The following is a 26,349-nucleotide window of genomic DNA, read 5'->3' on the forward strand; positions in this document are numbered from 1 at the left end:
TGCGATGGAAATAGAAAAAAAAAAAAGCTTGTGTGTGACCCAGAGAGAGGTGGAGAGGATGAGGTAACACCAGTGGGATAATAGGGTGCGTGACACAGCCTGTCAAAACAAGATGAGAAGCTGAAAAAACGTCAGCCTGAACACAAACGGTGCATGCATACATACTGTTAAAAAAAACATAAAAAAACCCTGAAACATGAGAAACAGAGTGACAGTTTCAGCTCCTCCAGTCAGCTCCCATCAGTTCATACTGTAGAGAAGTGTGAACATGCCACCGCCGCCTCATTACTGCATTAATACACAGAGAGGCCCAGAATCCCACTGATTGTCAGGGCCAATGGTTGGAGAGAAGAAAAAAACCTGACAGCCGTGCTCAACCATGCTGTGCAAAATAAACATGAGGCTCTCCAACCCACATCCCCCCATGAACCCTCCTCCACCTCATCAGTGCAGACTGAAGGTCCCCCGGCAGCAGAAGGGTTTAATACATGTGCTGCTGAACCCTTCAGGTCTGCTCTCTGTGTGTGACTGGAGCCTCCAAAGGGACAGGATACTTTAACAATGCCCTATATGCTCTGTAGGAAAGGCTTCTGTTACCAAGGCTACACAGAGTCCGGCCCACATGCTAGCTGCTGGATCGCCGTCATGAGCAGTAAGCTGTTCTTCACTCCCTCTCCTCATCCTGCCACGCTACAGATCCAGACTTAAGGCTCAAAATGAAAACTTTACGGCGAAGGAAGGAAGGAAGGAAGGAAGGAAGGAAGGAAGGAAGGAAGGAAGGAAGGAAGGAAGGAAGGAAGGAAGGAAGGAAGGAAGGAAGGAAGGAAGGAAGGAAGGAAGGAAGGAAGGAAGGAAGGAAGGAAGGAAGGAAGGAAGGAAGTTAAATGAAACATGAATGAAGAGATTAGGATACAAGGAAAGAAAAAAGAAGAAATTATTAATATTAGGTCTCAAATAAGGAAACAAAGAATCTACAAAAGTAGGAAAGGGAAAAGAACGAGGAAAGAGGCACAAGAGCTGAGGGGAGAAAGGAAAAGAAAGGACACAAGGAAGGAGTGATCAACAATGAAGGGATTAGGATACAAGCAAGGAGAGAAAAGAAGAAATTATGGATAACAGGATTGACATATGGAAGAAAGACCTGAATAAGGAAGTAGTAAAGGGCAGAAAGAAGGGTGCTGAGTGGAGAAAGGAAAGATGGAAGGAAACAATGTAGGATGGAAAAGAAAAAGAGATGCCAAATGGAAGAGATAGAGAGATACAAGGAAGGAAGATAATAAAGGAAAATAAAGGAATCGACAGAGAAGGAAGTGAAGAAAGATAGGAAGGAAAGGAAAGTATGGGGAGAAAAAGTTCTGCACAACCTACATTAGCTTCCCGTAACAGGAAGTTTGTTTCCACCTGCCTGGGATTTGATAACGGAGAAAAATCTCACAGAGGAGACCAGTACCAAACACCAGGGGGGCTGAACCAATGAGAGCTATCCTCCTTTTCCTCCTCTGAGTTCTGCTATGGGAGGCGCCGGCTTTGGAAATGATGGCAGCCTATTAGAAATCTGAGAGAAAAATCTCTGCTTTCTCTGTGATCCATACAGATGCTGATGATAACAGTTTGAAATGTTTTTATAACTGAAATTGTATTTCTCTCATGTATACCAAGGTGGTGTATTCTTTTTATTTTACTATTTTCCTACCAGGCAGATAACCATTTATTACTCTCACTGATGAAATCTAACCTTTTATGTTTAGTATTAGAGCATGACTGCTTCTTTACGAGCATTTAAAACTGATATCACCAGCAAACCACTTTACATGACATCAGGGCTTTGTTATGATGCCTCCGTTTATGTAGAGCCAGAGCAAGGAAAATGGTAGGAGTTCATAATCAGTCCTAGTCGATTCAAAAAAAAACATTACAGTGAAGGGAGGAGGCGGCATTCTGGTCTAATTTATTAGCCTCAAATCCACTGATCTTCCTCATCCACTCTTTGCATCTCATTTTAACAATTTGAAATACTCAAAATAAAAGCTGCATAACAGATCATCCGATACGTGGAGACATTGAGGGGCTGCGACATTGTGAGGATAGAAAGGAAAAGAGCACAGTGAGGAGAATGTGGGTTAACCGCAGCCATCACAGAAATACAACAGACGTATGTTCTGCTCAGCTCTACTATGATGAGACACTGAAACACAATGAAGCTACTGCACAGAATGACAGAATACCTGCAGAGCTGAATGCAGCAACGTTTTCACACTTTTTGTAGATAGTCTTTTTTTATTTTATTTTGGAGCAAAAATCAGTTTTGTTTCATGATTTATAGGGGTTTGCTGCATTCTAGTCTGCACCACACATACAAGCCTACCTTAACACGTGTTAAAGCACGGGGAATCAGCGAGCGCTGATCCCATACGACTTGTTAAAGGAGTGTCCCATTCCCAAAATAAGTCCCAAGAGAAAGAGGGAGGAGAAGCCCCGGGTAAGAGGACTCAGCCCAAGAAGAGCTCCTCAAACAGGACGCCCGGGTGTGGAAATAAAAACCAGCAAACATTTATAGTTACTGCTGTACACACAACATGGAGTTACTCCAGATTGAGCCATCGCTTAGCAACACCACCAGGGTCTTATTGTAATTCAAAGCCTGCTTGTAGCTCTCCGCAGCACTCTGGAATGACAAGTTGAACACAGAAAGAGTAGAAAGAAGAGAGTGGAGAAAGTAAAGGGGGGCTGAGGTGGGACGAGGAGCACCTCCACAAAGGCTTCCTTAGAATGGAGGGAAGGGTGGAGACCCGGCCCATGAAAAGAGCAAGAGACAGAGGGAGAGGTGCTGAATGGCGCGAGGACAGAAGGAACTCAAAGGCACGCTGAGCGGAGACCAAAACGAGACAAAGACAAGACACCGAGCAGGAACCTTATAGCTGCGTGACCTTGGGGTCCAAGAATAGCACGCATCGCTGCCATGCAGCAGGAGGGACGACAGGTTCGCACAAACGGCTCAGGAGATGAGCCAGGCTCCAGAATCTACCAAACCTTAATTGAAATCAGCCGAATAGAAACCGTAGATCTTAACTTATTCTAACTGAAAAAAAACTAACAGGTTGTACAGACAAAATGATCAATGCTAAAGTTGTAACCAAGTCTAAACCATCCAAAGATGGACGTCAGTATCACTGAGGTATTTTAAAATGAAGCAGAGAAATAAAAGGAGTCTTTCCACAGAAATCTAAAATTCTGCTGTTCGTTCAGGCTGCAGAGAGCAAAAGGGAGCACGAACTTCTGCAGATAACAGGAAGGCTGAATGGATAACAGTAAAAGTCAATCTTTCTGTTATGGACTAAGTTGGATTTGGAAAATGTTGGCAGCATTTTGGAAATATCAGAGTTAGGGTAAGGATATATATCCTCTATACCCTAGCAAGCAGAGGCAGGTAGTTACTAATTATATTTATTTAAGTTACTTTTTGTTATTTAAAAAGCTACTCTGGGTACCTCTTTCTTTTGTTAGTGTAAATATATTAAATTAGTGCTATTCTCGCTTAAATACTACGCAACCTCTCTAGAAAGTTAACTTAATCCCATGGTATTCTCAAAAAGCAAATAGGGGAATTTTCTGAGTCTGGTTCAGGGAATGAGGAGGATCTACACTGAGCTGGAAAGCAGAAGCCGGCAGGAAGACGTCTGATGACAAACCGTTTCATTCCAATAAAATTATATGTCCAACCAATTCCTTGAATTTTAACATCCTAAAATAAGGTTCTGCAAAATGTTTTAACATGAGTTGGTCTCAGTTTAGCCTGCCAGCGGATCGGTAAGTTAGACAAAGCACCACACAGTTTAAAGCAGGATCAGCAAACCGGTTAAAGATGAATGAAGGGCGTTACCTTTAATGGCGGGCTGCAGCAGCGGCCTCTGTGAGTCTGAGCCTCCGCTGGTCTGTTTACTGCTACTTCCACTGTCTCTCTGCCGGGCTACAGCCACGGCAATCCCCACAGGAGGATGTCGCACCTCGCCCTCTCCTTCTCTGCCGAAGGAGCGGGCGCTGTCCGGCCGCTCCTGTTCCCTCTTCAGCTGAGGAGGGACCCTCATGGCTCCTCTGTCCTTGTCCCGATCCCTCTCTCTGCCCTTTTCCCTTTCGCCACCCGATGCGATGTTACCCAGACCGCCGAAAGGCCCCCGCCCGTCGATGATGTGCCTGGAGGAGGCAGGCCCTTCGGCGGCAAAGTTGCCGCTGTATTTGATCAAACTCTGCATGGCAGAAACCTCAGAATGATCAGGATGTTCTGCAGCGCTGGATGATCCAACCAACCCCGGGCGATAGAGCCCCGACTGGTCCAGGTAGCGCCTCTGACTCCCCTCCTCTGCCGTGCACCCGTGTCCGTGTATTTGTGGGGAGTGACTGTGGGAGGAATGTGAGCTGTTGGGCCGATGCGATATCTGAGGGGAACTGGACTTCTGTGTTTGTGGCGGCTGGCTGTGAGGAGTGGAGAGATTGTGTCCGTGCTGAGCTGCCAGAGCAGCCATGTGATTGGTGGCGTAGTTGCCCGAGGGGCTCATGGCGCTCCACTTCGGCTCTGCCCCGATCCGGTCGTTGCCGGCTCTGAGGGAGTGTTTAGAGAGGTCTCTGGTTTCTGGGCTGAAGCGCGATTGACTTGAGAAAGACGTATCCTGACTTCGTTTACCAAGAGAACCATTGGAACAAATGACAGAACCTTCTTCCCTCTGATTGCTCACATCGCTAGACTGGGAGAGCCGTGGATGAGACTCCATGAGGCTTTTCTCATGAAACCTGTAGCTCTCCCTCTCCCTGTGTCCGTCTCGTTCCAGCTCTCTGTCTCGGTCCCTTTCTCTGTCTCTGTGTTTGTTGTCGCGGGCCTGAGAGGCTATCTGGATGGGCCCTACCCGCTCGTCGTAAACCTCCACAGAAGGCACATATGTTGGCGCACTGACTCGCTGCTCTCTGGGTGTGGAAATGTGAGGAAGGCCAGTGCCGGACTGCTGCAGAGGAGGAGGGAGGACGTAGGAGAAGTGCAGGGTCCCGGCTGATGTGGCCATAGACTCGTTCCTTCTCTGTCGCTCTGAGTGAGAGTTGGAGTTATTGGCGTTAGAGTTCTGGCTGTGGTGGGATCGAGAACCGCCTTCCTCTTCCCGACCCCGTCTGTCTTTTTCTGATCCATGAAGCCTGCCCTCGCCTCCCCCAGGAGGGAACGAGGGCTGTGGAGGCGACAGTCTGGATCTGGACTCCACCGCTGACTTGTGCTGGTGAGGATGGAAGGACCAACTGTCCCTGTCTCTGTCCGCATCATGGTCCTTGTCTTTGTCTCGATCCCGATCTCTGCTCGCTCTGCGGTCGTCCTCGCCTCGCCCTTCCAGAGTCAGATCTACCACGCTGTGCGGCCGTGTCTCTTCACGCAGCCTCTCTCTCTCCCTGTCCCGCTCCCTCTCTGTCCGATAGGTCCGGTCTCTGCCCCCATCCCGGGATGTCCTCTGAGGAGGCGTGGAGCGGGACGGGGTGGTGGACGTTGCAGATGGAGGGGGAAGAGGCGACTGGCTCAGCGATGACGACATGAAGTATCCATCTGGACAAACACATTAGGGTTAATATCTAATATTGAAAGATACTAGATAAAAATATAATGTGGTAAACCAACAGAAAGTTGTACATAATTACAGTTTGGAAGGGAAAAAATGTTCTACGAATACAGAAGGAGCATTGGTATTTTTATTCAGCTTACTTCCTGAATATATCGATGCTCCAGATATATTCCAGGATGGCATTGCCAGTGCAGAAAGGATTGACGGAGGATGTAACCCTAATTTAGAGATATTGGTCTCAGTGATACTGGCACTAAATGATGACTGACCTTTGTGAGGGTCATAGAGAGGATGCTGGGGGAGTGAGGAGGTCTCCAGGCGACTCAGGGACAGGTAAGGACTTGAGTACAGGCTGCTTGGAAGCGGAGGGTAGCCTGGAAGGACAAAAAAGTTTATAGAAAATATTAATTCACTTATTATTTCATTTTTCTGGTTTTTCGTGAAGTTTTATCCATTTAAAACAGACAAACTATAGAAGATAAGATGAGATAACTTGCTGGGTAAGTGATAAACACTATGATGAGAAATCGTAGCCATTTTTGTACCATGATAAGTCAATTCAGATGTTACGTTTTTTTGTTACCATCGGAACAGAAGAGATTTCTTTTAATCAACTTTTTATAACTGTTTATCCGTCTTTTGTCTTTACTTGGCACTAAAAATCCAAAACTTTTCATCTTAAACAAGGCAAACAACCGACTGGCTTACCTCAGTATGCTGTTATTTGATTCAGCGAATAACCCCGTTAAGAACTGTGAGCAAATAGCTCACAGTTGTGAGCTAATAGTGCAATCTGGAGATATCGATCTACTATTTATTTACAATCACGATAAGAAAATTAAGTTTGCAGAGAGAAATAAAGAAATATTTTTTTCATTTTTAAAAGCTCATTAATCCTCTCTGTAAAGCAAATATAAATATAACAAATATAAGAAAAGAAGTCTCATCTTTTCAATTAAAGATGTTCCAAACTGTGAGAAATGTGACCTTGTTTCGGTAAAAACATTACCAGCTGATTCTATAGTCCACTGCATGTGGTTCTAGGTTGCCCATCTGCAGCTGCTGCTCTCAGAGACCAGATCTTAATATAGATCTCAGGCTTGGAAACTTTTAAACCCTCCCCTGCAGTACCTTTTAAAAAACTAAACAAAGACTAACAATACCAAAGGAAGGAACTAATAAAAGATCAAAGTTTAATGTTAAATTTGGATCAGCAAAATAACAGAAAGCACTTTTGTTTACTTAACACACGGTTGAAGAAAACCAGATATAAGGGTGTGGTGTTCTCCATTCAAATACTGTTAATACTCTGACACAAAGTGCTGGAAATAAAACTAAACAAATCTGTCTGCTTACATGGAAAATTCAAAGTAGAACAGGATTGTTTTTGGATGGAGAAGAGGGGGCTGAGAAAGAACCTAAAGGCATGCAGGAGGGGTGTCTTGTAAAGCTTCCTTTAACCGCAGATAACAGCTGAACATGAACTCCAGCAGCTAAGTCTCACAGCTCCTGAGCATCCCAGGCTGGAAATGTCGGCAGCTTATAAAAAACATTAACTGCTCCTACAGTCAGCCACCAGCTCTTAGGTAGCTCTCTCAGCCTGTGATGGATTTCTTTCATATCAAAGCAAGTGAGTTACGTGGCTTTTGCAGCCTGTGGGCAGAATTTAGTTCCTCTAGCTTAAGATACTAAAGCATCAGTGAGAGCTAAACTCAGATCAAGAGTCCAAGTCCAGTCATTCATCTGATATTTCCTCCTTTGTAAGACTGCCGCTTCACTCAAACTTTGACACTACTGGAACTTTTCCACATTTTGACACATTACAACAACAAAACGAGGGTGAATTTCACTGGGATTTTATGTGACGAACAGCCTGAAAAAAAGAGGAAGGAATAAAGAGAAGTCTGAAAAGTGTGGCGTGCATTTGTACACAAGAGAATGAAAGCTGGTTTTGGCAATGAAGCAATATCCCAAAATATAATCTAAACAACACAGTAAAACTACCAAGCCTCCACCTAAATAAATAAGATGTTTACATACCTGATAAAAAAAAAAAAAAAAAATTGCATTTCTTTTTTTTTTTATTCATATTACGATCCTAAAGGTATCTGAAGGCATCAAATATGCCGGCATGGAACCAATTCATCCATTTATCTCAAACCTTAATCTGTGATTGCTTGTTTTCATTGTAAAAAGGTGAAGCAGCGCAGGAGAAAAATCATAAAAAAATTAATTGCTTTATGGAGGTCAGAGTTGTTGCTGTTCTGCAGGAAGCTAAAGGTCAGCGAGCGAGTTAAAAACACAGATGTGATCACATGCCTGTGCTGTACCCTTGACAGGTCCTTGGTTTAGAGAAAGTAGCCCAAGAAAGTCTGGGGGAAAAAAAAAACAAAAAAAAACCAGACCACATCATCTAAGAAGAGGTCTAAGATAATGCAATCTGCTTTAAAGGAAATCTTAACTGGAATCCATTTGTCCTTCTCTCTTTACTTTGTCAGCACACAGAGTTAGATGCCTTTCCTACTATCTGACCTTCCACCCTGATGTGACGCGATAAGCAGTCACAAAAAGAAAAAAAAACACAAGGGAACGAAAAGAGAGGAGAGATTTAATCGCCTGCCGACCAGTCCCAAACAAAGGCACGAAAAGAGTACGGAAAAAGATGTCAAGGAAAAGTGGGACGGGAGAGCTACAGAGGGGGACAGAGAAACACTGAATGGAGAGAGAGAAAAGATAGATTACAGTATGAGGGGACGGGCGAAGGCAGAGGACTGGTTGAGGACGTAGGAAGTAAGACACATTTAGGCCAGAGCTGAGGGTAGAGCCGCCAGGCGTAACATAGAAATGGGACAGGACCCTGCTGGTGAGAGCAGAAACAGAAGAAGAACGGGCCTTCTGGGGATTGAGCTCCAGCGCGCGAAGGGGAAAACGTCCTGAAAGTGTAACGACATTTTGAATTATGTTCCTGAGACTGACAGCCAGAGAGGCAAATGTTGTTTACCTTCATGAGCATGTGATGCCCAGAGCTGAGCCATCTGCAGGCTGCTGGGATTGCTCGACCTGTAGGTGGGGTCAGAGGTCAACGAGGAGGGGCCTGGATAACCTGACAGGAACGGACTCGAGCCTGGCGGGAAGGCATCGCCTGGAAGAAGAACAGAGATTGTCAGTCATCTGGAAATAAAATGACATATATATATATATATATATATATATATATATATATATATATATATATATATATATATATATATATATATATATATATATATATATAATATTTTCATACAGTAGAAGCCTCTGCTTTTCTGACTGGATGTGGGGAGCTCAGTCAATATATACGCTGATGTTTCTCAATGTGCTGTAATCACATCAGCACTCAGCCACCGTCCACAGGCAGACGGCCCAAGGAGACAGGAGCGGTTCAGCAAACCGCAGGGTGAAAACCCACAGTCATCAAAACAGGTTACTTAACAAAACCAGGGTATTAGATAAAGCTGGCACACATTCACAGGCCATCACAACCATCACTGTCTTGGAAACGCTGTCATATATTAGACCTGCAAACTTAATATATTGAACTGAGATTTCACATATTGGATCAAAACCTGAACTAGGACAAATATGTAGACAAATTGTACTTTTCGAAATAAAAACAGGTCTAACTGCATGTCCTTTCATCTCAATAAACAGCAAAATAAACATAAATCATGTAACTGATTCTGAAAACATCTGGAGAAGGGTCCTCTGATAGGATGAGACCGAAATAAACATTCTGGTGAACAAGAAAAATTGTTTAAGAAAAACGCAAAACTCTGCTCATCTACAACCATCATAGTGACTGGAATAGTATCTTTACCAGGGAACATATGATGTGTTAGGGTTAGAGTTGAGAACAGTGCTGGAAAGGCTGCCAGAGCTAGAAATTTAGGGTTCCGATTCAATGTGTTAGAGTGGCCTAGTCAAAGTCCTGACCTAAACATAGATAAGAATCTGTCACACTGGGACTGATATTTAAAGCCAGACTGACTGAGCTTGTGCTTTTCTTCTGAAGATTGAAAATAAAAATGCACAAAACGAGGACAAACATATATCCCACAAGACAATTAGTTTGAACTCTGGGCAGCAGAATACACCCCCAATCCACAAATTTCTGATTGCTTCAGAAATTGAAAACAAACATGGACCCCATCTACTTCTTAATTAATCACTTGTTTGCATTAGCTCATCGTTTAAATTACGATAAAACATAAATATCTACTACTTTAGAGGAACCGCATCCAAAATTCTGTGAGGAGCTGCCAGATTTTACTTGTTGCACACGCAGCAGAAACACCAATCTGATTTGTTTTGCAGACTTTAATGTAACTCAAGCACAGAGGAGGAATCAGAAACCTCCCCGATCAAAGCCCACCGACATCAAACCATCAAACCCGGTTCCTCCATCCAGTCCTCGTAAAACAAATCCCATATCTGAACATGATGCACTTATCGATTGCTTTTATTCCACTCTGCTTTTTCCATGTTTGCTATCCGTAATCACAACCTCCAAGGAGTTTCATGGTTTGGCCAACCCCCACCAACACCATCCTCCTCGTCCAGGCCCATTACTGCACAGCCATTACCCCGATAAACCTAACCATGTGTGTAGGGGAAGAGGGGGTGGGGACCAAACGCATGCATGTGTGTGTGTTTCTGTATTACTCCGCTGGGAATCTCTGAAATGCGCTGCGCCTGCCGAGTTCCCCCCTGCATCTAAATCAGTACATTAAAGCTCCAGTCCGTCAGCGCCTCCGCACTCTCTCTGTCACACACCTAACATTCCAAATCAATACCAAATGCAGCTTTCCAATTAATCAGAGATGTACACACACACACACAGCAGTGATGCACTTTGGCTTTACGCTCTGAACATACTGTGTAGGTGGAACCTTTAGTTAGAGATTTATTAAAGTCCCCCTGCATGCATGTGTGCATGCGCGCATGTGTTGTGTTTGCGGCTGCAGCGGTTTATAAATGATCCTGCATGTGCAAACTGCGTCGCCTTCACCTAGCTGATGATTTGTTCGATTTCACAACATATTCCATCCAGAGTGACTGAGACGGTTTATATGTGACCCACAATCCTGTTAGATTTAAGAAAAAAAAAAACAGGAGCCAGAGCCAGAGTATCATACTATTGTTCTCATAGAAACTGATTTTGTTTGAGGTGATTCAGAACTGAAGCTGGAAGAGCAAGTTCTGCAGGAAACATTAAGGAGGCCAACAAAGAGGTAATTACAAGACATTCACATTCTGAATGCCAGCATGAATAGGTGTGCATCCCTCAGCCTGCTTCACAATAGACAACACTATTATGTAATAGAGCTTTGTCAACATGCCAGCGGCAATAGATCATAACTTACTATGAGAACTCGGAGTTTGTTAACAAAAGTATTCACACCCCATGACTAAACAGACCCAGTTTAAAATCTACCAATAGGTCCAGTCTAAATGTCTGATAGGGCCTAGATGATATGAAGGTGAAAGACCCCTTTAATGAGAGTTTATCTTGGAGTTCAGATGTGATGATTTAAAGACAGAAGATAAGTTAAAATTATTATTCTCTGAGGATTACATTTTCTAAACTAAATCATAATAAATACAGACTGGAAACATTTGTCGATTGGTTTCATGTTGGTATTTCGCCCACACAATTATCCAAACCTGGAATTTAATCAAAGTAAAAATTGCAGACTTTTCCAAATGTTTCCAGAACCCTGCTAAATTAACTTAGAAGTGCAATCATATAGTTTTTGACAAAAAACTATTTTTTTTTAATGGCTTCCTTAAGTTTATCAAATAAAAGCTTCCCCACAGTATGATGCTCCCACCACCATGGATTACTGCCAGATTATTTCCTGACTGATGTGTATTGCTTACATTTGGTCTCATCTGACAGGAGCTCCTTTTTTTGCATGTTTGCTGTGTCCCTTTAATGGCTTTGGGTAAACTTCAAACAGAGTTATTCCATCTCTACCTAATAGCCGCTATCTGTGGAGGACATGACGAATAACTGTCCCCCCATGGCTGCCTGTGATCAATTCTTTCTCTGCCCATCCTGTTAGCTTAGATGGGCAGCCATGTCTTAAAAGGTTTAAATGGGGCTGCATAATATAGAGCAATCTTAGGATCTGTTTCATGGAGATTTTCTCATTGAATACTAGAAAGGCTAAACCTCCTATCTAAGTTTTGTAAAATCATTGGTAAAATATCCATTGTCAAACCTTATAAAAGTGCATTAAATATTTGCTAACATTATTATGATTTCATGAATATGTTGCACATTAATCAATGTATTCTACTCTTTGAAGCAATCTCCCCTCCGCTCTGGAGCAGCAGGACGCTGCATGTCAGTCTCTATTAGAAATCCTTGTTAAGGTTTGAGCCTCTGTCCGTTGAGGTAAACAGTGAGAAAGTAGAACCCCGACTGGATAAAACACTAAAATACGTCACCTTCAGTGAGGCAAAACCTCTTAGGTCTATGGAGCAGGTGCGTGAAACTGGCTGCTGATTGGCAAACATAGTTAAGGATTTCTGACTGAGTGCCCAGATAGCAAAGAGGATTTCCTCTCATTAAGAGTCATCTTCTGCTGGATCCTTGTCGTTTCTTTCTGGAGTTTATTATTTCAGAGCGCATCAAAACAGCTATTTTCACCTGTTGAAGTGATGCGTTTTAGTTGTTTCAGCATTTTTTTTATGCAATACTTGACCTTTGGATTTAATTAACACCATTCAGTCTCCCCTGTTTCATAATAAAGGTAACAATGGAGAAGATGGATAAAAAAAAAAAAAAACAATATCAAACTTAAATACATGAAAAGAAAAATAAAGTTTTTTTTTAAAAAATCTCTATATATACATTTATATAAAAACATATAAATAAAAAAATAAAAGATAAAAAAAAAAGTTTATATATAGATTTTCTTTTAACCTTTCCATAAATTCCCAATAACATCCATTAGTGTTTGGTTTCAATGTGACCAAGTGTGCGTCTCCTCCCACATTAGGTAGGGTGCATAACTGATGTTATTGTTAACTAATTATTCTCACTTTCTAATAGTTACCTGGTATGTTTAGGGAAGCAAACATAGTAACAACCGTCCAACAAACCCAAACAGTAGTCATTTCCAGCCTCCACATGTTGAAGTTGTTTCACGGCTGTTTTTATGTCAGCAGCTTTCTGCTCTTCAGGCCAAACACAGAGGGCTCTTTAACAAACGCATCAGAGGCACAGATGCCTCACCGGAGCACGGATCAATCCCAGCTACCTACAGGCTCTTTATTCCTTGTGTGCACAGCATGCAAACACACAACAACCCCCCCTTCTTTCCCTTCCTGATCAGTTTAGAGGAGGGGAAAGAAGGGAAGAGCTGGAACGAGGCAAACATTTGCTCTCCTTGTTCCAGTAACAACATCCAAATGTAAGCTGAGAGGGAAATGTTTTGGAATGACTCTTCATTCCTCCTCCTCTCTCTTTCCTTTCTTCCCCTCCCACTCCTCACCACACACCCATAAACACAAGCTTCATTTGGCTCCCAGTTCAAACGACAGCTAGTTTACCACACCAGGATAGGCGTGTTGCCAAGAGAGGCGTGCTCTCTGACTCCACAGCGCTCTCTCAGAGTCCATTTTCAGATCCTCGTCAGAAGAAGAAAATGTCAGCAACAAAGACGCGATGGGAAGCCGCAGATCTGAAGCGTTTCGGACGCCCACATGATGGAGAAAAACCCAGAAAATCAGAACAGAGATCCTGGTACCTAAATCAATATAAGAAGCATTGAAACCCAACGAAAAAAAATTAAAAAATAAAAAGACAACATTGGGGAACATCCAAAAACAAACGAAATGAGAGAGAGAAAATCTCTACACACACACACACACCACAAACACCTACACACACTCTGTGAACCCATCTGTTATCCATCAGTGGGACTCGGAGCGGGGTTAGCTGGGGGGGAATCTCTATCGATCTCCTGGTTTTATTCCCAGCAAATAAACGTAAAACTCTGCTGTTCTATCCATCTCTGGATCAACTAACCAGGACGCTACAACTGATAGCCATTAATCCTGACTGCAGAGACGGAGAACAGGACCTGAAACACACACGGGGCTTATATTCACTCACACTGAGATGGAAACTGGTCCAATGTTCCTTCTTTTTGAGATTTGGCCAGAAATCTGTTTTTCTTTCCAAGGCTAGAAGTCGGGTGATTTGTAGCCCTCATATATATATATATATAGAGAGAGAGAGAGAGAACCTTAAAAATATATATACCACTGACTTTTTATTCATATAGCCACACTACAACCACAAACCTCAATTTGATTGACCTACTAATCTTATTCATGTTTAAGTATTTGCAAATGCTGATCAGAAAAACAGAGCGTGCATTAGCGTTTAGCCTGAGGGGGAGAACTTTGTAGAACGACCTTTAGTGGTGGTTACAGCTGCAAGTCTTTTGACACACGTCTCTGATAGGGCTGGATGATTCACTGCATGTGCACTATATGATACATTTGTTTTTTCCAAATGGCAGAGGCACTCAACTTCTCAAATTGTTCCATTTCATGAAAGAAAGACGCTAACCTTCTAATTCCAGACCTTTTTTGTATTAAATCTGGTTTGCTGCCACACACAGAAAGCTGGATTTATGCATCCATGTAGTTTTCTCTTTCCTGTCCAGTGGAGTTATGCCAAATAGCAGCTTGGCTATCAGTCTATATCTCCGACTTTTTACTTCAGCATGTTGCAGAATCATGCAGCAGTTGGGTGAATGTGACCCGCAGGCACTTGGAGGCATATAATCGTTTGTTTGTTGCAAAAACAGAGACTTTTATGTTCCCGGATTACACTGATGGAACGGCAAATGTCCAACAATTAGTTTCAAGTCTAGCGTGACGACAGTATTGTGCCTCTCTTTTAGTTATTGCAAAAGAAAGTGAATCAAAAGGGGGAAAAAAGAACAATTATATTGATTTTTGGTAAAACAAAACTTAAGATAGACCCAGACAGACTGATGGCCATTACTTTGACATTAGCCCAACCGGTTTCTGGAGCTGATTCTTTAAGCCGATGTCTCCTCTTCTTTCCCCGTTTACATGAAAAAAATTAGTTAATAAAAAGGAAGAGTTTAACAAGTTGAAATAAATTGAATGAATAAAAAAAAAAAAGATTAACAAATGGAGTAAGAGGCAATGCAGGTGACGTATTCTGAAGGCATGGCAGCTGATTACATTGATAAGTCAGGTTTGCACGTATCAGCTGAGGCCATTAAAATGATCCAGACGACACATTGATCCATTTATGCCCTCTACCATCTTCACACATCTGTAGACTGAAATATTGGCCCTTTTTTGGCCCGAACAATCTTAAATTCTACCCTTTTCAACCAATATTGCAATTTAACCTTAATTTTCTCTTTTATTTGCAGTTACCACATGTATGCAGATGTTTCCCTCCAGGGTTTCATCTCTTTAATGACCTTCAAAGCCTGCTGGTCAAGAGATTGTTGCAGGAATTCACCGTTGCCGTTTTGTGGAAAAGTTCTAACCAATGATTCACATCGTTTTAATGGAGCACAGCCTGTGGGTTCAAAGGTTCTGCTGGAAGCTGAATCTATTACCTCAGTTTTAAATCAGAACTTACTTAATCTTACTAATAAACTCCAACCAGCTCCACAGCATAATGCTTCCTCCACCGTGTTTCACTAAGGAAGTCTGTGTTCAGGAATATGTGAAGTGTTATGTGTTCCATCCGTCGTCTCTATTATAAGAGCAAAGTTGAGTAAAAAGTAGAAAATGGAGCTGCATAAAATTAGTCTTAACACCCATTAGGATATCAGTGTGTGCCGTGTTAAAGGGACCTTCTTGAATGTAAAGTTTGGTAGGAGGCTGACCTTCTGCATGTCAGGAATAGGTTTGCTTGCTGCCCTTAATGCCCACCCCTGTTATTCGCTGTCAGTGACTGAGATACTCCACCTTCCAGACGGGGGAGGGGGCATCTGGTCTAACCTGAGACCACATCAAGAACAGCATTTAAAGACCAAGATGAAAGCAACTAGAGAGCATTTCAAAGCTGGTTGTAATGCAGCAGCTGTTGCAGCAAACGTAATAATAAATTCTGCATGTGGCGGCTCATCGGTTAGCTAACAGTAAACGAAGCAACTTTTATCCGAAGCCAAACTACAGGGTGAGCAGACGGTTATCTAGACGCTCCTTGTTCCATCATTCTAACAGGCTGCTAACTAGTTAAACAGACAAGCCGGGGCAGCTCAAAGGAGTGGATTGGTTTGCTGCAGGCGGCGAGAGCGAAGGCAGCAGGTGGAGCTGGACGACTTCACCCAGATAAACATCCATACATATGCAGGGGGAAAAAAGCCCCCCTTTGCCAGCTGTGTTTCTAAGCTGATAGGATGAGACAACACAGATGAAATGATCCATGTAGTAACTTTTATCAGTTGCATTAAAAGAAGACGGGAAGAAGAAAACAGGAAGCTGAACAGCGAAAGAAATGCCTCCCAAGATGTGACTCAACAGAATATGTGTGACATAATGCTTCTGCTTCGTTACATGACTACATCTGGGGGACAAAAGAATGTGTCCTTTTGGATAAAAGAGATAAAAATTTACAAGCTTTCAAAAGACATGAAGAGATGAAATGAAAACTGGGAGCAGGAAAAAGAAAAGAGAGGCATGAATATCTGGAGGGTTGGACTTTCTGATGTTTGGAAAACACATTTCCTAACATCCCCCCTCCCTCCTCCTCCTCCTCCCTCCATGACTCATTTCACAGTTTCATATGTTCAAAAGATAAACATTATTGTGTTAAGAGACCAGGCATTCATTTGAATTTTTCCTAGTGTTATTTTGTGTTAAATATAGCGTTCCCAGGAAGCATAAATTGGATCCCGATTTATGCAAACAAAACGCAAATATACTGTAAAAAAGAAAAACCCTATGCATGAATGCATGGATGAGAATTTCGATGGAAGTTTTTTTTCCCCAAATTCTTATTTTAATTTCACAAAATCATAAAGCTGTATTTGGCTTAACATGCCAAGATGAGCAGTTAAAGTGATATAAAAGGATAAAAAGCAAAAGCTTCTAATTAATTGGTTATATTTTAACAAATCTAATGTACAGGAAGAAAAGGTCCAAAGAATCTGCACCGTTTGAAGCTCTCCTCTTAATCAATCACAAGAAGTCTGGGCCTGCTATTAGTGGCAAAAGCATTGGTGTTACCAATACCATTATCGCTGGCGCAGAAAGTCACACAAGATGTAGAGCCACCAAAACCGTCTCCAACCGTAGAGGCTGGAACAGCCGCAGAGCTCAACTCTACAAGGCTCAGGCCCTCAAACCTCCTAGAAGGCAGCAGCAGCCATTCTGGCAAACGCTATGCGCCCCTGACAGGTGTTCGCCCACCATACGGCGAAACGTCGCCATGAATGACAAGCACAGCTGGGTGGCGACTCAGAGCAACGCTCACGTTCATAAATATAAAGACGTTCAATCTCTGCTGGTTATGTAAAAGAAAGATCCTTTGTGAACAAAAACAAAAAACATGGCTTTACCCCTTTGGATTAAAATGAAAACGTCATTTCAAACACGTAACCTGATCCAATTTATTTACAGAATTAAAAACCCCAAGATTAGGGTTCTAATCTTGGGCTGCTCAGTGGCACAGTGGGTAGCACTGCTGCCTTGCAGCAAGAAGGTTCTGGGTTTGATTGCCAACCCAGGGTCTTTCTGCATGGAGTTTGCATGTTCTCCCTGAGCATGTGTGGGTTCTCTCCGGGTACTCTGGCTTCCTCCCACAGTCCAAAAACATGACTGTTAGGTAAATTGGCTTCTCTAAATTGTCCTTAGGTGTGAGTGTGCGCATGAATGGTTGTTTGTCCTGTGTGTCTCTGTGTTGCCCTGCGATGGACTGGCGACCTGTCCAGGGTGTACCCCGCCTCTTGCCCATTGACAGCTGGAGATAGGCACCAGCACCCCTCGCGACCCCAATCGGGACAAGCGTGTAAAGAAAATGGATGGATGGGTTCTAATCTTCCTAATTCTAATCTCATTTCTGATTCAGTGAACGCATCATAATCAACACCCCCTTGGATTTACGCGCTGCTACGGAGAAGAACCACTTATGGCTACAGTTTAGTGCTGGTGAATAGTTAAGGAATGAAATCAGATGAACCACAGAGAAGTAAGAATCCATTTGAGGTAAACCAGGTTCTCCAACATGCAGCTCACCGAGGCTGCGAGGCGGCGAGAGAGAGCAGAACGTGCAGCGTTCACTGAATGATTTGCAGCACCTTCCCTTTTGTATAAGTTTTTTTAAGCCCTGGTTAGTCATGAAACATTTAGATTATCTCACACTTCAGATAATCACCCTTTATCTAAGAAATACATAGGGAGAATGCCGTTTATGCCATTTTAGTCACAGCAACTCCTAATATCAGACGCTATGACGTTGCTTTGCCTCCCAGTATACGTATTGCTTGCTGATAACAGTACTGTAGTTTGAAAACATTTATTACATCATCTTATTTTATAGTAGGGATTGGTCGTTATTGTTTTATCGTTATCAGAAGGATTTATTGTGGCAGAGATAAAACTGATGGTGTTTGCAAACCCTAAAGCCTGGTGGTAAGGCTGGTAGAGTTACGCCTGTTTGATTAAACTATTGTTTCTACCTCCTGATGCTCTACCAGAGCCTCAGTAAACACAGAAATGTTGTACTAAAGCAACTACTGGGCTCTTAAAAGAACATGTGTAATGTTTAATCAAAGTGATGTATTTTTAGAGCATTTTATGGCCCCTTATCGTTCTAGTAATGATCTCTAAATCTTTTGGTGAATTTATAAGGTCATTCTTGCCTACCTCTGTGTGTAGATTGAAAAAAAATCAATAGATGAGGATCAAACATCAATATAAGCAAGTTTAGGGAAACAAGTGAGGGGAAATGAGCAGTCTGTAAGCCAGCTGATCAGCAGTATGCAGCAACTACACCAAGTGAAGGTAGGACAGCGCCCTGTTCAGAATAAAAAAAAAATCTGAAGATCCAGAAATGTAAGAAAAAATTTCTTAGCAATCTAGTTTGACTCTCATGCAGGCAGCTGTGAGAGAGCGAGAGAGAGCAGAACAAGCAACTGATAAGAAAAACACTCAATCATTTATAGCAACATCCATTTTTAATCAAAGCTTTCAGTCCTGGTTAGTTGTGAAACATTTAGGAAATATTAGCAGCCATCTAATTTATCTTACACTTCAGGTAATCATCTATTACCGTAAGAAAAACACAAAGATTGCCGTTTCTGTAATTTTAGTCACAGCAGCTCCTAATATCAGACCTTAACATGGATAACCGTCTTGCTTCTAGCCCCGACTGCCGGAATGCCACGATGCTGAAATAATTAAGAGACTGATCCAGACAGAGTGTTGAAATGTGATCAAACTTCCCTCCCAGTTCTTGTTTGGTCTGAGATAGGTGGATTCATTTCATCAGCTTGGGAGCGAACCTGTGTTTTCCGTATAGCCACCACTCATTTACTTATGAAACGGAGTCATGTAGCCAAACAGACAGACGGTGTAGTGTGTGACCTTTGTGTGTTTGAGGTTGTTGTTTGCGTTGAAGGGAGGGGTCCGGCCCAGTGAACGACTTAGCTAATGCTTTGGGTATTTCGGCATGCCACGGCTTGCTTGTTCTCCCGCTTATACACACACAGCATCCAATCACTCATGTCTGACAGGTGTGTGTTGGCCTCCTGGATCTGTGTGTGTGTGCTTGTGGAGTATAGTATGTCTGTGTGTGACGGGTTTATATAAGAAGGGCAATGCTGCCTTGTGCATTCTCTTAAGGAGGCTTTTTTTATTATTATTATCACTGAAGGATTCAATTAATCTGGGCAAGGAAGGGTCCGACCTGCATCTTCCAACACACGCAGGACTGCGCTTTGAATGCATATAAGCGGAGAGTTGTCACATTAATTCAAACAGGAAGGTGAAATAGGAGCACAGTGAAAGACAAACTAGTCCAGATTTCCCTGGTCTGTGCTGCAACCGCCATGAATTACAGCATGCATGTGCCCTTTGTGTTTGTGTGTGAAACAGGCTGAGAGACCAGGAGAAGGGTTACCGCATTTATCTAGCTGTATGAATACTTTGCGGCACAGATAAATCACCTTCTTTTCTTTCTGGAGTCCCAGGGGGAAACCCCCGGCCATGACCGCGGTAAGCAGAATCACATGTCCCCACAAACACAAGGCCTGGTCGCTTTCATCTGCACACAGTCACTCTCAGACGCACAAACAGCGAGTCTAAAGAGACCAAAACACTGCCTTCATCCTTAGAGACAGCTCCTCTTCCACGTAGGTCTCCAGCAGCTGCTACATGCGTCTTATTTAGAGAAAGGCGATACATCGGACAGCCGATACGTGCACGCGTTGCCCGATTCATTGGAGCATTCAGGAGCAATGCCTTGAGATCAGAAAGCGCATGCAGACACTCCCTCCATTTACTATTCATTGTTGATGTTCTGTTTGATTTGAAAAGAAAAGTTTCTATTTTGTAACATTTGCCATCACTGTGTGATTTTAGTCAAATTTCGCTCCAAGAATCAGGCCAATGTTAATACAAATCAGCCTTAATGTAAAAAAAAATTCACTTGCATCTGTCCATTTCTTATTTCATTCCCAGTCATGTCCTGATCTTTGAGAAAGAAGTGATTCTACTGCAGCTTAAAACAGAAATACGAAACAGACAGTTAGGAGAGAAATTATCTACATTAGAAAAACAGCAGCTCTAATTATCATAAATATTTAAACTAACCACCCCCACAGGATGCTTTCAGATTCCTGATGCATGGCGTGCATCAAGAGAGGCACGGCTGCAACACAGAAATAAAACCGTCCCCGGCCAGGTCTCATGTCTGCATTTACGTTGCGGCACGTCTTACCGCTGCTTCTCTCAGCCTCTACGGCGATGGGAACTAGAGGAAGACGACAGATGGCCTAAATCTGGTGACAGAAACACCGGCAGAGCTCCAGTGGAAGGAGGAGTCCTATGTCCATAAACAGTCTATTCCCAGAGTGGAGTAGGAATACAGAAATGTGTTGAATGGAAAATTAAAGTAGATCATAGAGTAAAGAAAGAAAGCAAGACTCTCAACAGATAACATGAAGGCTCGATGAGTTAAAGCCAGGTCATATTCTCTTTAGTCTATAATAAAATATGCCGGATTTATAATTTTTAGGGCTGCAACTAACGATTGTTTTGCAAATGGATGAATTTGTCAATTACTTATTCAATTAATTGATTTATAATCAGATAGCCAAAGGTTCCTAATAGAAGACTTTTTACAAAATTAAACCAGAGGAACATAAAACTTTTTCACTTGAGGAGTTCTGGATAGAGCATAGTGACAGACAAAAAACATTTTTTAAATCTTAAATGCAAAATATTTACATTTTTTTCACAATTTTAGTATAATTACTGCTCTAAATGGGTCGCTTTGTCAGTTAAAGGCATGTTTTACAGTCTCTATACTCCAGCTAGTGATTAATAGATTACTAAATGAATTTTTTATGATTAATTAATCATGATTAATCTGATTAATTGTTCCAGCCCTATATTTTTTGTTACATGCATATATAGTTTGTTACAGAAAAGGCAGAGGTGGACACATACATATCTGACGAGCATAAACTACACAATTATTCAAGGTCTGAAATCTTAAAAAAAAACTGATGTCTGCTAGTCTGTATAAAATAAAATATGAACCCCTCTGTTTGTTCTAGTTTGGATTTTTCATTAATGAAAAACATGAAATTCACACCAAAAGCTCTACTGTATTCAAATGGGATGTGAAGATAAAAGAAATAATCAGAGGAAACGTTGAAAACGTTTTTTTGTTGAAATTAGGAATATCCGTCCGGGGGGGCAGAGAGACAAAACAGAAGATGTAAACAGTCAAATCCTTTATCAAGATCTCAGCTCTAAAAAAAAAATAATAATAATAATACAAAAAGGAACAAATTAGCCCCACTTCCAATAACGTGTAAACAAGAGCAGCAAAAGGAATCCCTAGACTCCTTTGATTCCATGTCGATCTCTGCAGCAGCATTTCAACTGGCACATTATGCACATTTCCAGTTACTGGGTAATTATTATGTAATAAGCTTACATAGTGTTATTACAAACGTGGGACAGGGAATTCATTCGTTTTTTTTTTTTTTCTTTTAGTCAATGTAATGTGTGGGGATTTGACAGTGAGCAGCACCATAAAACTAAATGACCCGTGCAGTATGTGTGAGTGGGGGGGGGGGGAACCAAAGACATAGAGGGAGAAGGTCACTGTGTGGGCAGAATTAAAAAAAAACTATGTACCAGTAAAAAGGAGTGCTTAAACTAGCAATCCGATCTGGAACGCCGGTTTGGGTCCATTCCATCATGCAGACACCCCCCCCCCCCACATCCACCACCACTGGCTGCGCTTCAAGCTTGTTCTGCAAAAGCATGTCTGCACACACACCACAAGCAGTTTTCAGCTCGTTTCAGAGCCACGGGAGAAGAAAATAAAAAGGGCGAACATGGATTCAACCGAACTGAAACAGGCTTCTACAGGACAGCGTTTTGTTTTTCTAAATAGACGTGGCATGTGTGTTCCTCTGACGGCAAATATTACATTTTCATGGAGGACTGCTAAGATTCATTGGTGGAAACTGCAAAACGCCCCACTCTGGTTCTGCTCTTTGCAACAATGCGGCCATCAATCATCGTAACACCCCTCAGTGTGAGATGATTTCATCTCTGACACCTTTTTGTTGTTTGTGTGTGAGTCGAGTGTGTGGGCTTTGTCAGGGCGTCTAATTAATGCTTCATCAGAGCCGTGCCCTCCGAGCTCTGCTTGACTTTAGTGGAAGCCTCACTCTCGCTCCACAGTCATCGTATTCCGGGAGAAAACAGTTCAAGATCTGATAAAAAATCTGATAAAAACAAAACCTGGTGTTCTCACACTCTGATCTTAATGTCCTAACTGTGATTTCAAATGACTATAGTTTGGGGTTCATTAAATATTTAGAAAACCAAAGTTTCTTTCGATTTTCAGAAGCACTGTGACCTAAAATGCTACAATTTGGAGGTCTGATTTATTCAGAAAAGAATTTAAAAATCAATTGCTCCGATCTAGAAACAGAAAAGCAACAATAACTGCTGCTGGACCTTAAACATTTTAACTTATTAAATGTTACTTAAAAATACACATTATTTTCTTTACTTTTCTTTACAGAAAAGATGAAAAAGTAGTAGGTTTTTTGACGTAGATGCATTAAATATTACCCCTTGAAATATTTCCAAACTGCTGAATCTGTCCTCTGAGCAATAAGCATAGTAGAGGTTTTTCAGCCAGCTGACCAGCAGTGCAGGGTGAAAAATAAAAAGTGGGGAAGAGATATGGAGGAGCTACGAGAGCTTTATTAAACCCAGAAAATGCATTTAAAGCACATGCTGCAGGTTGATGCATTTATAGACTGAAAGCAGTTGAAGTTCTTAGCTTTGAGCACTTCAATATTAAACTTGAGAGCTTTTAAGGGGAAAAGAACAGACAACAATAACATAAACGTGTATAAACTGCCACTTATGATCTCTGCTGAATGGTGCATTTCTTGTTAGTCTCTTATGACTTACAATTTTGGCTGTTTTGCAAACCCAAACCCAAAGTTCAAACCCAAACCCAAGTCTCCTTCCTGTTTAGCTTTATGACTCAGGACTTTTTTTTCCTTTTCTTTTTTCTTTTCCCAAAAGCTGTCCCTTCAATCTGCCTAACATATATTTACTCTACTGTAACCCTCACTTTCATTATGCATTCACAAAACTGCGCAAACATGCAGTCCCTTTATGCTCTCTTCCTTCAAACGGCACCCAGCACTGATATCAGGAATAGAAATGACAGCTCTGGTTAGTGAAAGTCAGAGAAGAAAATCACCAGAGAAACATCAACAGGATTTGATTTACAGTCAACAACACAGTATCCCTACTCTTTCTTCAAAGATTCCTCTGGGATTTTGAATAAGCAGAAGGAAAAAAAAAAAAAGCATAAGAACAATCATTCCTCCCTTCACACAAACACTCAGGCCATTTCAGTCAGCAGTGCTCCATCATCCTTCTCTATAAGGTAACACCACTTCACCATTCCCACTCTCTGCAGAGCACTATGCGCAACATCCCTCTCTCTCTGAGCAATAACAGCCTAATGATCCACAGGCAATCAGAAGCCCACCTCACCCGCAGCCAAACCAAAACACTCCTATCTGTGTCTGCAAGGACAGCTGCTCACTGTAGTAATTTTCCGCTGCAGCGGCTGACGATCCTTCACATGGTCTGTTTACATCCAAACTTGCCACAGTTTCATCAGCCTTCATCCTAACTCACTGTTTATATTGATTACTAATTTAAATGGAGCACTTACTGTGATGTGGATGTAGGTTAATGGCCGATGGCAGAAATTTGCCGGAGTGCAGAGGGGGCGGATGGCCGGGCGAGGGAGGGAGCCTCCCGGCCGCGGCCACCGCTCTGATCCGGTGAGGCTCCATGGCGAGCCCCGCCAACAGCGGCGGGGGGACGTGGACGGATCGAGGAGGACCGAAATCTCTGCCATCCATTATCCACAGATGGGAAAGTTGTTACAGAAAAAAATAAAAATACAATGCGTCCGTTCGGATAAATCCCCGGGAGGAAATAAAAAAAAGGTAATAGAGCCAATTCTGGCTATAATAGTGTCTTTAGTTTCCCAGGCGATTCGGACTCCTTTTGAGCCATTCTGTTGACCTATAAAACACAACAAGGTAAACATCACTCGATGCAGAGCCCTGATTTAGATTCAGGATTTCTTTCCTTTTTCCTGTGAAAAGGCGGCCCATAGCAGCGATGACGCAGTTTAGAAAAACATTTCAAAAACTACATTCACAATAACAGCTGGACCCCAAAGCATGACCGAACAAGCTGCCCCGGCTGTGCTCTAATTACACATTAGAAAAGCACTTCAACATGTACGTGTAATTTTAACGTTTCGATGCTTTAAACGGTGCTCCACCCCCCCCCCCCCCCCCCCCCCACCGCCGAGCATGCCGAGCTGGAGCTCTGCAGGAGCGGCCAGCTGCTCTGCGCTCACCGCGGAGGGGGAAAAAAACATCGGATCCCGATGAAGAAACGCAAAACCTTTTATTTACACCAACAAATAAGCTTTTTTTTTTTACATCGATCCGACTGTTTTAAAGAAACGCACAAGTATCGGGAGAGAGAGAGCGATGAATAAATAAACAAAAAAAACTCCCCATAAATACTGAAGGGCGCTTCAAATATACATTTCAAACGGTTTAAAAATAAATAAGGTTAAAAAAAACGCATGCATCTTTAATAAGCCAGGGGTTAGGTGGTGTTTTGTTGCTCGCGGAGGCATGTAGATTTAGTACGATTTGCTTTTATCACTGGAAATGAAATCTAAATATAACATTTATGTTACTTTATTTACACTCTGAAGCAATAAACGGACCCTGATGATGGGATTTAAAGATGTAAAGTGATAGCGAAATTTTTGTAGGATCTGATTTTATTCAAAATTATTTCCATTTATAAATATTTATATTTTTTGGCTTTTAAAATGTTGAAATAAAGCTTTCCAAACACTGTGCTGCAATGTTACCATTTTAATCACCATTAAAAAGTTCAAACGAATAATTATTTGGTAGGTTTTAATTTAAAATGTAACTAAATTCACCTTTAAAGGTTGCAAAATTGCGAAAAATAATATATATATAGCAGCGACTCGTGATATCCAGGCGGGTGGGATCAGAAGAGCGCCTCGCCGAGACGAAAAAAACATCAAATAAAAGATAAAAAAGAGAGTAATCTGTATTTTTACGTTTTTAAGGAAACACATAAGGTACAAACTTTGTTTTTAATGTCACTGGAAATGCCTGTGAAGGTGGGTTAGCTCGTTTCCAGCTCCGGGTGGATGCACTGCGGCGGCGGCGAAGGCAGCGGCAGCGGGCGGAGGAGCTCTGCGTTTCAGCCACGTTTCAAACTTTTCACGCTTCCATTAAACACTCAGGGAAACTTCCAGGGAGGTGCCGTCTTCAAAGGAGGAGAAGGGGGGAGAAAACACTTCGAGCGCAATAACAACACCACCCTTCCTCCGCGCCTTTTTAATTAAAAAACAACGGTTTTAAAACGTTTTTTTTCCCAAAGGAAGAAAAAGCAGAAAAACTAAAAACAAACTTAAAAAAAAAAAGACAGCGCGAGCGCTTATATCTGTGTGGACGATTAAAGGGGAAGAGAGGTGAATAAAAAGCAAACCTTTCTCAAAATTCATCCAGGCTGCTGGAAAAACTGGAGTAGTCCATTACAAGCTGGTCCGAAGGTAAACTGGGGGGGAGAGAAAGCCCCTGACGCGTCCTCCTCAGCAATGAAACACAGCATTGTTTTTACAAGCCCCGCCCACCTCCTTCACCGCCGCGCGGCGCTCTACGTTTCTAAAAGCTGCCTTCTCATTGGCCACAGTGGATGTCAATCAATGTCCCTGGTGCATTAAAAAAAAGCACCCTTGCTGTTCGCCAGCTCTATAAAACCAATTATGGAGCAAGGAGGCAGTGCAGTTTCAAGGTCCCCTCTCCCTTCAAGACTGAGCGACCAAAACAAGGAGAGGGTCTTTACGGGGGGGGGAGCG

General features: G+C 42.2%; 1 protein-coding gene across 3 annotated transcripts in view; it reads right to left on the minus strand.

Moving 5' to 3' along the window:
- Nucleotides 1-26,113, minus strand: part of tnrc18 (trinucleotide repeat containing 18) — a 53,635-nt gene extending 27,522 nt beyond the window's left edge. For 2 of the 3 annotated variants that reach the window (XM_038267236.1, XM_038267219.1), the window contains exons 1-5: nucleotides 25,980-26,113; nucleotides 24,094-24,452; nucleotides 8,593-8,733; nucleotides 5,861-5,965; nucleotides 3,881-5,575 (exon numbers count right to left, since the gene is read on the minus strand). In XM_038267236.1, coding sequence (XP_038123164.1) covers nucleotides 3,881-5,575; nucleotides 5,861-5,965; nucleotides 8,593-8,733; nucleotides 24,094-24,286 — 2,134 coding nt within the window. In that variant the 5' untranslated portion in view covers nucleotides 24,287-24,452; nucleotides 25,980-26,113. Of the gene's footprint in view, nucleotides 1-3,880; nucleotides 5,576-5,860; nucleotides 5,966-8,592; nucleotides 8,734-24,093; nucleotides 24,453-25,979 lie in introns of those variants that run through there. The other variant, XM_038267227.1, reaches the window with a different exon arrangement.
- Nucleotides 26,114-26,349: the final 236 nt, after the last annotated feature.

Source organism: Cyprinodon tularosa, unplaced genomic scaffold (genome assembly GCF_016077235.1).
Source record: "Cyprinodon tularosa strain WSP-4 unplaced genomic scaffold, ASM1607723v1 ctg118, whole genome shotgun sequence".
Classification (NCBI taxonomy): domain Eukaryota; kingdom Metazoa; phylum Chordata; class Actinopteri; order Cyprinodontiformes; family Cyprinodontidae; genus Cyprinodon; species Cyprinodon tularosa.